The 13,893-nt window shown below is 48.6% G+C and overlaps 1 protein-coding gene across 1 annotated transcript in view; it reads left to right on the top strand.

The window, feature by feature from the left end:
* The window catches only part of ERICH6B (glutamate rich 6B), a 28,325-nt gene extending 16,348 nt beyond the window's left edge, over nt 1-11,977 (top strand). The window contains 8 exon segments of the mRNA XM_068395315.1: nt 2,020-2,121; nt 2,313-2,467; nt 3,954-4,018; nt 4,641-4,765; nt 6,083-6,126; nt 7,115-7,267; nt 10,472-10,700; nt 11,831-11,977. Coding sequence (XP_068251416.1) covers nt 2,020-2,121; nt 2,313-2,467; nt 3,954-4,018; nt 4,641-4,765; nt 6,083-6,126; nt 7,115-7,267; nt 10,472-10,700; nt 11,831-11,977 — 1,020 coding nt within the window.
* The last annotated feature ends 1,916 nt before the right edge of the window (nt 11,978-13,893 follow it).

Genomic DNA, 13,893 nt, shown 5'->3' with positions numbered 1-13,893 from the left:
GAGTTGTCACTGCTGTTTGTAGGCAAAAGGAGGCTGAGCATCACTGCTTCACTGGAGGTGAGGGTGAAACTAATTCAGAGAAGAAAGTGAATAGTTTCAGTGGCAGGTTCCTCATCCCTGCCCGGTGGTGAACCTCAGAGCCACAGGGTTGCACCAAACATGTTTCCCTCTCCTCCCCAACCCTGGTAATTTCTTGTTGCAGCCTTTAGAGCCAGGCAGTGCAGGATTTGCCAGCTCTCTGGCGAGACACCTTTCAGAAAAAGCACTCGGCTTCCAGAAAAATGCTCTGTGGAGGCAGTCTGATGCTCCTGCAGCTGCGAAGGGAGAAAGGAAGATAGTGTCTCTTCTCTGATAGTGGAGTGACAGTTGCTCCAAAGGGCAGAGGCTCTCCCCTTTAAGAGACTTAAGCTTGACCATCAGGAAACCAGGGCCCATTCGATGAGAAAAGAGCAGACGTCAGTGACTCGGGCACAAAGTGTCTCTTGAGCTGTGGGAAGACATGTGTCTCCCAGAAAAAAAAAATGTGCACGCGCATGAAAAAATACCCACTGGTTTCAGAGATCCACAAAGCAAAATAGAAATTCAAGAGAAAACCAGTGGCAGACCTGCTGATACTGCAGCCATCAACCCCCTCCTCGTCTGAGTGGGAAAGGTGCTCGGTCACCTTAAACATGAAGGTAGAAGCCTCTGTTTCCAACCCAGCCTTTTGGCTGATGGCCATGCTGCTGACCGCTCCAGGAACTGAAGCTGTGGACTGGTCAGTGCCGGGGGCTTCCCTGGTGCGGCAGAGGGGTTCAGCTGTGCCTTCACCCCTCGCTTGTTTAAGGGTAAGGTTTGGGGCTGGAATGGCTGTGTGGTGTGTCCGGTGCCAGCCCACTGCTGGTGAACAGTGCCCTGGGGCACTGATAGGAGGTATGAAATCAGTGCCTTCAGTCGCTGTTACAAATTTCCCATTTCATTCTGGTCAGAGCTGGAGATTCTTTGCCTTCCTCTTCCAATAAGAGGCTTTTGGAAGGAACGAGTAACAAACAATAACTTCCCACCACCAGAAAGGTAGATGTGGATCATAGACAGAGCACAACTTTTGTATAAGCAGCAGTGACCGGACCAGCACAAACGTGCAATGTATGCAAATAAAACCAGAGTACGCTGCAAAAATGTACAGGTGCCATTTATGAGTCCTGGTGGCACCAGGGTTTGTGCTGTCAGCCAGCCCACCCAGCCCTGGCCCACAGTTGGCTGATGGAGGTGGAAAACCCACCCAGAAAGCAACCTGGGGCAAGGTGGGGGTGGCTTTAGATGACATGACTCCTCAGGGTAGAAGGCATTGGGATGACTAATACAAATACTACAGAGAGGAAAAAGGCCTTTAAAGGGAAACCAGACTTAAGCTGCTTTTGAGCAATTATCATGAAGGAGGAGAGCTATTCTTGAGTGTTTCCATTACAAATGCTTTGCAAACACAGGGTTTTTTTCCTTCCCCAAATGCAAATATTCTAATTTCCCTTGAAGTTTCTCCTATCAAAATTGCCTTAAAAACTGAGTGCAACTTGTTTTTTAATGAAGTTTCTAAGGGTTTTGTTTTTAAAGAAGTGACAGGAGTTGCTTTTTAAAACTTGTTTTAAATGTTTTAAAGTTTTAAACATTTTAAAAAGGCTTAAAGCCTTTTTTTTTTTTTCCCTGTTTTTTTTTTTTCACTTTTGCTGTGCTTCACGGGATGTTAGAAGGCAGCTAAATTAACAAGCTGGTCACATTTTCACGTGAAAAAGCATTGTAACTTTTCACTAAGCTCTTAGGAAGGAAGCATACACATGTCAAGTGCATTTATTTGGGAGCACAGCTAATTAAATATAACCTGAGTTTCCCGACATTATATATATACTTACTAAAACGGAGTTCTGGTATCATACTAAATGCAGTGGGTTTGGTTGCTTTTACGGGAACAGCCTAGATTTAAGCTCAATTTATTTTTTTTAAAAAATTAATGAAGATGATGTTGAATTTCCTTTGTCCTCCGAGGAGACCACCTGGACCAAAGAGTCTGCAAAGTGCACCTTTTGTAGTGCTCCTGAAAAGCCAATCCCAACAGTGGTGGACCTGAAGGAACAACCCCAGAAAAATGTGAGTCTACCCCTACTGTGTGAGCATGCCTGTAATATAAGTTTCTTCCTGGCAAAAGGGAGAGTGACCACCCCATGGCAGCGGCAGAGAGGAAGGGGAGAGGAATGTGACTAGATGAGCTGGAGGGTGAGGCGGTCCCCATGATGCCCCATGCCAGCCCCACCGCTCCTGACAGGTGCTGCACTCCACAGCTCTTTAGCTGCAGGAGATACAAGGAAGTGTTTGATGCTGTCATCCAAGAGCAGATGAGTGAAGATGAAGCGGAGGAAGAGCTGGGCATCGCTCCCCATGCTGACCCATCCTAAGATGAACTGAGGAGCAGCATCAAGGAGAAACTGCTGCAGCAGTAAGAGACCGAGGGAGACTGGCCTGTGGCCCTGGTGGGAGGAGATAAGCCCCATCACCAGGTCCCTTCACTCTGGTCCCAGGAAGTTTCACTGGTGGGAATCTGCTTGTGGTATTTTGGCACTGCTGCCCACGTGCACCAACATGCATTGAGGCATCCTCATGTCAGTCCTATGATGGTACCACTGGCAGGAAAGATCCATCACCTGCCCCAGGCAGGACATGCTGAGTGGGCAACAGCACTGAATGGGGCCATTAATGGTGGACCAGGATGGTTCAGTGCTGCCAAGGCAATAATTGGCTGAGGGTCCTTATGCAGCTCATCTTCACTGTAGGGTCCTTACAAAAGCACTGGTAGGCTTGATGAGGAGCAGCTAGAGGTGAGGACTCAGCAGTCATCAGCTGATCCATCTCTGTAATATTTGCATTGAAGGTTTGACTCTCACAGATTAGGAAGCTCCCTAGAAAGAGGAATGGGGCCAGATGCTTTCCCAGATGGCAAAAGGTTTTCCCAAGCTCAATCCCAGGTAGCTGTTCCCTCACAAGAGACTCTGACGGCATCTGATCCCATTTGGGGACCCCCTCCCATTGCACAGCCCCTGCACAGATTCCTACTGCAGCTGCTTCAATTCCCACACCCAGCAGCCTTGGTGGACATGGATGTGACTTCCCAACCTCATCCCAGGCTGCCAAGCAGCACACGAAGGGTCTAGTTCCTGTTTCGCTCCCTGGGAATGCATTGTTCCCAGGGCATATCACAGGTGGCCGTGGCTGGAGCACACTGTCTTTGCCAAGGTGAGCAGAAACCTGGCTGCATGATTTGAGGTGTCCATCCTTTGCTGCTATTTCCCCTTTTCTTACACTGTTTTGGTCCTTTGGGGTCTGACTTTAAGTGCCATCATACCTTCATGGGAGCAACAGCCGACACTGAAATTTCCCTCAGGTGCAGAGGGGCAGTATGAGGTTTGAGTGCCACTCAGGTCTCCAGGTAGGACCTGGTTTGAGGCTTTTGGGTAGGGTCTGTCTTCTGGCTCTGCAGTGGCCAGCACCGTACATGGCGTGCAGTCCTTGGTCCCAACAGCCACGCAAGCTGAGTTTTGCCCTAAGAGACCAGAGTGAGGCAGGGCGTCCAGCCACATGTGTGGTGAGATGTGTAGGAAGGATGTCCTAAGGGTTGGGACTCACCTCACTTCTGCAAGCCCATACCCATGCCTTCACTTGTCACCTGCAGCTCCCCTTGACTGAAGGGCAGGGAAATGGGAGTTTCTACTGCATGATTCATCAGACTTGTCATGAGATGGATCTCACATTTCTCTTCTTTGGCTATAAAAGCCATCTATGGTAACAATCTCATATGCAGACATCTGTGTTGCTTCAGGTGAATCCTGATATCCCATGATACATTTTTTCCCTTAGATTATGTGGGTGGTGTCATTAGCCAACAATTTGATCTTATTTTTAACTTCCCTTTTTTTTCTTGATCTGAGGTTGGATGAAGGAGGCTTTGAGAGCTACAGGGAAATATTTCAGCAGTATCTGAGATTTGTTGCCTGTAAGTATCTTTGCTAGTGAGTTGCTGCCATTGCTGGGCTTCACCTGGAGCCAGAAGCATGTGGTAGCTTCAGCGCACCCAGAGAAGAAGCAGAGACTGCAGCCCTTTGTGGAGTAAAAGTTGCCATAATCCTAATTATAAGTGGACGGGGACTTTCATAGTTTCTCAAAACATGGGTCTGAATAATTCCCTGCCTACAAGGCCTGTCATCTCCAGGCCATATAGCCTCTGGCTGAGAGGAGAGGGGAGATAGTATGGAAGAGACTTGCTAGCTCATGTCTAGTCCATCCTTTGCTACAAATAATTCTCAGCTGCTCATGGGCTGGACATTTCATTGTTTTAAGCAAGGAGATCCCTTGCATCTCTTAGAAAAGCCATCCTGCAGCATCACAGAGCCTATCGCATCCTAATTAGGTTAGATTTTCCCTTTCTGCTTATTTCTCCTCAAACAAACCAAAAGACACAAAAACTCCTCAGTCTCTCCCTCCACCCCCCACACCCCCCACACCCCCCCCCCCTTTCCAAATAATCCATGACACAAGGCTTGGAGAAACAAAGCTGCATCACCTTTTCCTCAACAACAGCCTTCTAAAACTTTTTCAGGGACCAGAATCTCATTCAGACTCAAAACAAAATGACTACACCAGCAGACCAAAGACTGCCCCTTTCAAAAAGCACTGACCAACATCAACACCTCCAGAAGACCTACTGGATCTGGACAGGGATTTTGCTGCAGAGCACTTAAAGGTGGGTATAGCCTGTTGGATCTCTTCTTGTTGCTTTTCAGGCAGGGACTGTAGAGAGCTGTACAGTGTTAGGTCTGCTCATACCCCATCAGAGGCCAGGCAAACATATTTAGATACCTCCTATGAGATACGGAGAAGATTCTGATTCAGCATATGTTAAAATGATCATCAGTGGGTGTGGTAAGCTGATGGGACACACCAACTTGTGGCTGTTTGAAGATGGCTGAGGTGGAAAGCTGAGCCTGGCACCCCTGGGGTTTTACTGGGATGGTAACCGTGTGTAAAGGATTTTACTTATGGAGCATCCTATGCAGCTTGAAGGCTGAACACCACCAGTCAGTGATCCCCACCTGTACTGAAGCCTCAGACTCTGCTCTACTCACTTCTGTACTGTTCATCCCTCTTAACCTCCAAACCAGGCTGCCCTATCCAAACTGCCTAGTGGGGACAGATCCAGGCTCCTCAGCTAGGAATCGCTTGGGCAAGTGCTCCTGGTCACAGGCCAAGCCTCAGTTCAACAATTTAGCAGCACAGGCAAAAGCTTTGCAGGGTCCAGGCAGCCTTGAAATCATTAGTAGGGACGTCACCGCTGTGTGCAGCAAGGGATGAGGCAGGGGGTTCACATGGCAGCTCTCCCTGGGAAACCAGGCTGGATGCAACCAAAAGAAAGACAACTATGGGTCAAGGAGCTGATTTTTGTGAGAATGGCAAAAGTACATTGCACAGTCTCTGTGCCCACCTAAGGAAAGGGATCCCTGAGACATTCCAGCACAAGCTCATGCAGCTCATAAATCACAGAGGCCCGACCAAGAAAAGGTCATGGAGGGCTGCACAAAACCTGGCAATGGCTCAGCAGTGCCTCGGCAGCGGGATGGGAGCTGCCCAAGGGTGCTGGCACCTCGGTCGGGGGCGAGTGGTTACCGTGGACCCCACTGGAAAAGGCCACCGGGGTGTCCCCTCCACCCCAGCTACCATGAGAAGCAGCTCCTCGGAGCCCATCATGCCAGCCCCAGTGACCTCGGGAGGACAAGCAGAGATTGGGGGGCTGCCCTATCAGCCGGGGGCTGGATGGGACCCCCCGCCAGCTCAGCCCCCGCAGCACAGCTCTGCTCTTCCCTCCGCTGCCTCTCCTCTCCCTTCCCAAACCAGAAAGCATTGCAGTTTCTGCAAGTGTGCAAGAAAATTACCCGTGATTTGTCACACAATCAGTGATTTTGTTGGCTTTTTTATTTTCGACATAGAAACACATTATACTGCTCTCCCCTCCTGAAACACAGGGGTAGCAAATCCTCCTCTCTGAGACCGTCTGTCTTTTTAGCCTCATAAAAAGCCTGAAAAACGAAAGCAGGAACAAAATCTTCAGTTTGTTGGGTTTTTTGTTACCGTTCATCCCTTATAACCAGGAAGTAATTCTTAGCTATTCTGCAGAGCCAAAACGAGCATCTTCAGGTTTTAAATTAGTGCCACAGTTATGGCTGGAGTCGGCCACTTCACGTGTGCAAAATGCCCCCGCCTGGGAGCTGCTGCAGATGACTCCCTCGGTTCCCTGCGAGCACAGCCCCTTTCTGCGTGTGAGAACGAGCTGCTGCTTTTAATGACGATGTTAAAAGGGAACAGCAAGGTCTCTCCACTTCCCCCTCCTCTCCAAGCTGCTCTCCGCTCTTCCTGGCGAAGCAGGCAGTAAGGCTGCTTACTCCTATTAGAAAGCTCTAAACCCAGCTCCCGTGTAATGCTGGGAGCGAAGCCCTTAGCAAAGAAATGTTTCTGTTTCGCTTGTCAGTACGTTGCAGGATAAATGATTCGTGTGTCTGATGGAGATAGGGCTCTTGGCAAATTATGTAATCAGAGAGCAGATAATAACATAAAATAAGAAGAGCTGAGCTTTGTACATGAAATGTGAAAACACAGAAGTGAAGGATGAGTTTTCCTCAGTTATTTAAAAGGCTTTAATTAAAAAGTAAGCAAACAAACAAACAAAAAGCAAAGCTAGGTGGAAAGCGCGGAGTGTGACGGTCTGGCTTGGCAGTGCTCTGGGGTTGGTACTGGTGCAGGGGGAGGATGACCTGGGGGAGAGCATCCCCATCCCGGGTCCAGGTAGGCATCCCCGCAATGTTCCCCCCAGCCCCCTGCCTGCTGGTAACCCACCTCAGCCTCTTGGGTCAGCTGTGCAACTCATGCTGCTCTTGCAAAAAAATGAGGTCTACAGAGCTGGTTGCCTTGCGGTTGACTGTCTGAAGGGTGGGGGAGGCTTGAGTCACTTCCCCCTAGATACTCTTCCATGATGGTTTTCTTCCAAAGCATGTTTTCTGTGGGCTTTCTATGGGCTCGTCTTTCCTTAACCGTTTCTCAGCTACCCGTCGGGCAATGTGGCCGTTCTCATCACGTTCACCGAGGAAGCCCTGTTCACCTATTGCATCCTGGAGGACAGCAGGTACCCGGGCATCAGGGCTGCCTTCGGGAGCCACAGCCATTGGGTCTGCTTCCACCCTGACAGCCATAACTGGTAAGTGCATCCCAGAGGTGATGCTGGGTCTCAGCTCAGCCCCAACCCACCCTGGTGGCACCCCAGGGCTTTAAGGCATGCTGAAAACATCTTAATTTTTTGTTCCAGTTTTATTTTTTTCTATATGAAAGTGCATGAAAGGAGGGAGGGTTGTGCTGCAGCCCACCCAAGTGGTGGCTTCCCACGTTGTGCACCAAGGTGCCAGGTGCAGGCACAAGGGCACTTGGAGATTGCCCCATCTCAATTGCCGGTGACATCTGTCCAGAAAGCCTGGCATGAGGACTGGTCTTGGCCAAGGTTGGCCACATGGCCATGTGTCACGGTTTAAAGCTGGGCCGGCTATTAAACCTGCGGCAGATGCTCTCTGTTATCCCCCCCCCCCCTCCCCACAAAGGGAAAGGGAAAAGGGAGAGAGACTTCCGGGTTGGAAAGTTAAAACTGTTTTAATAAACTATAATAATGAAAAAAGAGTATAATAACAATAATAGAAATAATCAAATATATACAAATATATATACAAAACCAAGATTGAGCTCCCCTGAAGTCAGCCACGTCACCACCGGCACTGCAGGGCAGGCTCCGGGAAGGCCCGGGCTGGGCCTAGCGACGGTCGAGAGCTGGATTCAGGGATGCATGGATCGGGATCGGGGGCAGCAGGAAAACAGACGGAGTCCTCCTTGGACACCGGCCATAGCAGAAAGAGAGCGAGACCCTCGTGATCCCCCCGCTTTATACTGAGAATGACGTGTATGGGATGGAATAACTTCGTTGGTCAATTTTTGGTCACCTGCCCTGGCTGCTCTCCCCTGCAGCTGCGACCCCCCTTCGGCTTTTCACTCGTAAGCAGTGAGGAATTCAGCAGTGACCTTGGTTTCTCTAAGACTAAGTACAGCAAGAGCCTTTCTGCACAACATCCCTATCGGTGCCTCAGCGATAACTACAAACTTCGAGCGTTATCAGTCCTGGAAGCAGACACTGTCTGCAAAACATGCAGTTAGTTTCAGAAAGTGCAGTTACTTAGAGGAGACTTAGCTGAAAGTAAAAATCACTGAAAGGAAAATCGGCCTGGTTTAGGCCAAACCAGGACACCACGGAGCTGGCTTGGCCTGTTTACAGCACAGGGATAAGGGCACATCATCTTTACCAGCTTCTCACAGAGCCCCAGGTGGCCACACTGGAAAAACATGGGCTTATTACCTGTACTCGAGGGCAAACCTCAATAGCTGCAGTCAGTTAGCTTGAGGTCAGCATTACTTCTGGTTTGTTTCTCATGTCCCGTGAGTGTTCCTCACTAAAGAATGACAGGTGACCAATTTCTTGCAGTCTAAGTTATAACATGAGGTGACCGATGGCTTTAGTAAAAACTGCTGGTGTCTGAGCCATCAAATACTATTTTTTTACACCTCACTCCCATATCCAAAGTTTCCCTTCAGAAAGCTAGGAACTTGGGGAATCAGTAAATCCCATCTCAATTTTACAAGTCCTCCCTGTGTTGAGACTAATTAATGGACATCTTAAATGTCTAACTGGCTAGTACAAATCATTTTAAATAGCTTTTGCAATAACGCTTCCATCAGACTCCTGCAGTGCTATTGTTCGCCTGCAGACACACTGGTCCTTCATCCATCACGCAGCAGCCAGGTTTTTACAGGCTGGCACTGAGGCGATCCCTAGCAGCACTAAACCATCGCCAACCCCACCATGGGGCTCTCCTGGTCCCACTGGACCATGTGCTCCCCATCGGCTTTAGGCATATGCGGGCTTGCTGCTGAGCTGGGGCAGGCTGCTACAGGTTTGGGCCCCTCACTGCAAGAAAGACATCGCGGTGCTGGAGTGAGTCCAAAGGGCAATGAAGCTGGTGAAGAGTCTAGAGCACAAACCTTATGAGGAGCGGCTGAGGGTACTGGGGTTGTTTAGTCTGGAGAAAAGGAGGCTCAGGGGAGACCTTATCGCTGTCTACAACTACCCGAAAGGAGGTTGTAGTGAGGAGGGTGTTGGTCTGTTCTCCCAGGTAACAAGTGATAGGATGAGAGGAAACAGCCTGAAGTCGCACCAGGGGAGGTTTAGATTGGATATCAGGAAAAATTTCTTCACTGAAAGGGTTATCAAGCACCAGAACAGGCTGCCCAGGGAAGTGGTGGAGTCACATCCCTGGAAGTATTTGAGATGTGCAGATGTGGTGCTTAGGGACATGGTTTAGTGGTGGACTTGGCAGTGTTAACAGTTGGACTCGATGATCTTAAAGATCCTTTCCAACCAAAACGATTCTGTGATTCTATGATTCTATGACGCTCCTAGCAGCCATAAATCAAGGGAGATGCTAAGTGACCACTCTGATGTTTATAAAAAGGATATGATGGCTTTGATGAGAGGAAAACAGAAAAAGGACAGCCTGTGGGTAGGTCATCTGTCCCACATATGGACCTGTTCAGGCTTGTCTGTGCTGGCACTGTAGCACATCACAGCTGCAAAGACAGATATTTTTTTTCCTGGGCTTTGTTTGCTGCTTTTTCTGAGTTGCAGCATGAGGTAATGCTGGGGGAGGCTGAGCTGCTCTCGCAGCCCAGTGAGAATCAACTTCTTCACACTTAGGCAGGAAAAACTCGATGTAACACACACTGTGAATGATAAAAACTCCCCGCATGCTACGGCTGGGGGCATGCTCCAGCTCCCAGAGCCGCCTACCCAGGCTGCCATGGGATGGGGAGTATCGATTTGTACCTGTATGCCATAAATATGGGCTATTTTCCCCCACACGCTCTATTTCTCTCCTTTGTAGTTTGGCAAGGCCATTTCCCACACTCGGCCACACACACAACCATGCACGCACAGAGGACCTCTTTTTTTAGCATAAAGGTTGCTAGAGGAAAAGAAATTGCCATGTCCAGTGACTTTCAGAAGGTGTAGACGTGCAATAGGAGGAGGGGGACGCACACACATGCAGAGCCCACGCTCTGCCCGAGGATTTTCTTTGCCCTTCGGGGGCTCATTGCTCTCCTAGGGGACAGCCAATTTCTGTAGCGTGCTTTTACTGTAGGACAAAAACTATTACCAAAAACCAGTCCTTGACCTGACACAACAGGTCCCAGCAGTGACTCCTGGATGGCAAAGATAAGAAGCTTGGTCCAACTGCAGACAAAAGATGGCATTTGGGACCGGGAAGTTGTTGGCTCTGGATTCATCCAGCTTTGCGTTTGTTCCCAGGGCCACCCTGGACCCCCGCACTGGGATCTGCTTGGATCGGATAGGATCCATCCAGAAGTGCTGGAAGTGGCATGACTTAAGCCACCACTCTCACAGCCCTCCTTTCCAGTCCATCACCATGAAACTGAGTGGCTACATCACCATTAAAATCCTGGCTCAGGATCAGATTGACTTATTGTTCGCCAGCCGAGGCAACAGCATCCATTTCAACACGGGGTCCCAGCTCAAGGTGAGCGCTTGCTGTGGTAGCCCTGCCTGGCCAGCTCCTGACTACCAGCTCCTTGGAGAGCAGCAGCAGGGAAACCATCCGGTGGAGATAAGCTTGGGGCTGCTGCATGGGACTGGTCACAAAGTTCCAGGTGGAAAAATCACTGTTTCATTCAAAAGCAAATTTCCTGCCTGTGTGAATCTTAATGGAATTCCCTTTCAGGAAAACATTTAGATAAGATTGAAATGCTGTCGCTGAGGGTAAGAACAGCATGTCTCACAAATTCATTTTGAAACACTATTTCTTTTCAAAACATTTATATTAAATGTCAACACAAACACAAAGCTCCTGATTTTATCTAAAGAGCATTTCCCTCAACATGAAACAAGCATCTGGGGAGAGTAGCACCAAAATCCTTTGGCGTCTGTTGTCCCTCAGGTTTCCCACCTCTGACCCTTCCCTGGAGGTGGAAACGCTGTTCTGGCCAGGGCTCAGCCCTGTTCAGTGACAGTGTGACTGTCCTAGCCTACTGGCATGCATCCCTGTCCTCTGCTGGATGCAAACACAACCGGTCACCTCTGAAACGCAGGTCACACATCACCAGGAGCCCATGCGTGTTTGGGGGCTGTAGCCTTAGGGTGAAGGATTTGAGTTGTCTTCTCTGGTGTTGGCACAAACCAATTGTTGACAGCCCTCATTGCAATAGTCTATACATGACCACAGATGTACTGCTAATAGAAACAGACATCTGGGGGAGCTATTCAGAACGGTGGCAACAATCCAAGGTCAGTATGTGAAATGATAAAGCACCTGCTCTTCCATACCCCAAATTCAGGCTTCCTCTTAGGACTCATTCCATACGTTAGGTAAAGAAGTCATCTTCGTTGCCCCATTACTTCTGGGCAGCACCGAAAGAAGCTAGAGTCATGAGTTTAGCCCCTCAGTCCTCCCCCACCACCACTGGAAGAGGATCACCTCCAAAGAGGAGCCATAGGGTTAGTGTGCTCCGTGAGTGTGGAGGGAAAGGGCACCCTGGACACGCTACATAGGTAAGCATGAAAGGCTGGGTTACAAGGGATGCTCTCCCACTCGGCCTCCCTTCAGGGGGTTCAGCATTAACGTGCTTTGCTTTACACAGGATCTCTTTGCAGTTGAAAGACCCAGAGACAAGTCACCTACTTCAGTGGCCACAAAGTGAAGAGGAGATGTTCCTTCAGTCTAAAAAGATTCAGCTCAGGATCCTGCTGTCCAAAATACAGACAGTGTTGCAACACTTTTGGCAGCCCCTCTCTCAGTGATATCACTCCTTGTGTTTCATCATCTTCTATCTGCATGAAATACTGAAATGAAGATATTAAGACTTGTAGCAAGCAGTTACATCAGCATTTCAGATCAACTTTTCCTTCACCAAGGAGATGACAGCCACTTCGCAATGAAAATAAAGCTTTTTTTTTCAAGCTTATGATGCCTATCTTCCTGTACATCAAGTCCTTGTAACACCAAGCTCATCTCATTGCAAAGCACTTGATGGATCATCATATGGGGTTATAACTTGAACGTGCAGTACTTTGAAGGAGATGGCTTCCTTCCTACAGGTGATGAACTGGACTTTGGGAACTTGTTGTACCAAGTGTACCAATTCTGGAGAACTAGTCTTATGAGGAGCAGCTGAGGGTACTGGGGTTGTTTAGCCTGCAGAAAAGGAGGCTCAGGGGAGACCTTATCGCTCTCTACAACTACCTGAAAGGAGGTTGTAGCGAGGTGGATGTCAGTCTCTTCTCCCAGGTAACAAGCAATAGGACGAGAGGAAACGGCCTCAAGTTGCACCAGGGGAGGTTTAGATTGGATATTAGGAAAAATTTCTTCATGGAAGGGGTTGTCAAGCATTGGAACAGGCTGCCCAGGGAAGTGGTGGAGTCACCATCCTTGAAGGTATTTAAAAGACGAGTAGATGTGGTGCTTAGGGATATTGTTTAGGGATATTGTTTAGTGGTGGACTTGGTAGTGTTAGGTTAATGGTTGGACTCAATGATCTTAAAGGTCCTTTCCAACCAAAACGATTCTGTGAAGTGTGACCGACAAGCCCACTTTGGCTCTCTGCCAGGGACAGCCATGCTGGTGGAGAGGGGATGACAAACAGCAGCTTGGGTATGGTGACCAGGGGTAATACAAGAGAGGGAAGATGAGGGGCTTCTTGGGTATCAGGGCTCCAGTTGCTGGTAGATAGTAAGTCCCATGGCTTAGTGGCATGGTTGGCCACCACTGAAAGGGGCCAACTGATTCTTTTATTTTTTTTTTTGTTCAATGCAGAGGTCGTTATATCAAAGATCTAATTTGCTCCACAGTGGTGGCTTGGTTTTAGTGTTCAATGAGGATAAAAATGCATGAGGGTAGGAGAAAGCAGCATTTGTGGACACAGAATCACACAGAATGGTTAAGGGTTGGAAGGGACCTCTGGAGATCATCTAGTCCAACCCCCGACACAGGGCTGGATATACCTGCAGTTACCACACGAGCTGCTTCAGCAGCACAGGCTTTTTCCCCTTTTCCTACTCACATCACTTTATCAACACCAAACACACACAATTTGAAGAAGGGACTATTGGTTTTGCTTGAAAACACCTGGCACGGCACAAGCTACGCTGCAGGCATCACTGTTGTACAAAAAGAAGCGTGAATGCATGGCCAGCTGCTTTGGCATTCACTTAATCTACGAGAGATAAAACCCAAGGGGCCAAACCCGTTTAGGAGGAAGCAGTGGTCACACATCGCTGCCCCATACCAGTCAGAATGAAGCTGAATTCTGCAAGAAGGAGTGTTTTTCCTTAAATTAGTTCATTCACATGACATTGTCAAAGCCAGAGGGTGAAGGGAAGCTCATGCTGACATTACAGGGGACAAACCACAAGCCGTTGGATGATGTGCTTCTGCAACACCAGGGTCAGAAGAACAGTATGTGGTAATAAACTACAGGTAGATGAGTCTGTGAGTAACCAGGCAACAAGAACAGCTATCAAATACACCACTACTTGTGCTTTCTGCCACCAGCTCTCAAGTTTTCTCTCAGTAAAAGCCAACCAGTTAAAATATGTCCTTGTATTACAGTTGTGGTTTCTTCCCCCTAAGAAAATTGCAAAGAGACCATTTAAGTCACACAAGATCATTTGTCAGTAAAGAAAATACAAATTTACTTTTATTATAACCATAAAGAGGC

This window comes from Nyctibius grandis, chromosome 2 (assembly GCF_013368605.1).
Source record: "Nyctibius grandis isolate bNycGra1 chromosome 2, bNycGra1.pri, whole genome shotgun sequence".
Classification (NCBI taxonomy): Eukaryota; Metazoa; Chordata; class Aves; order Nyctibiiformes; family Nyctibiidae; genus Nyctibius; species Nyctibius grandis.
The sequence above is the reverse complement of the archived record's forward strand: the minus strand, read 5'-3'. Positions and strand labels throughout refer to the sequence as shown.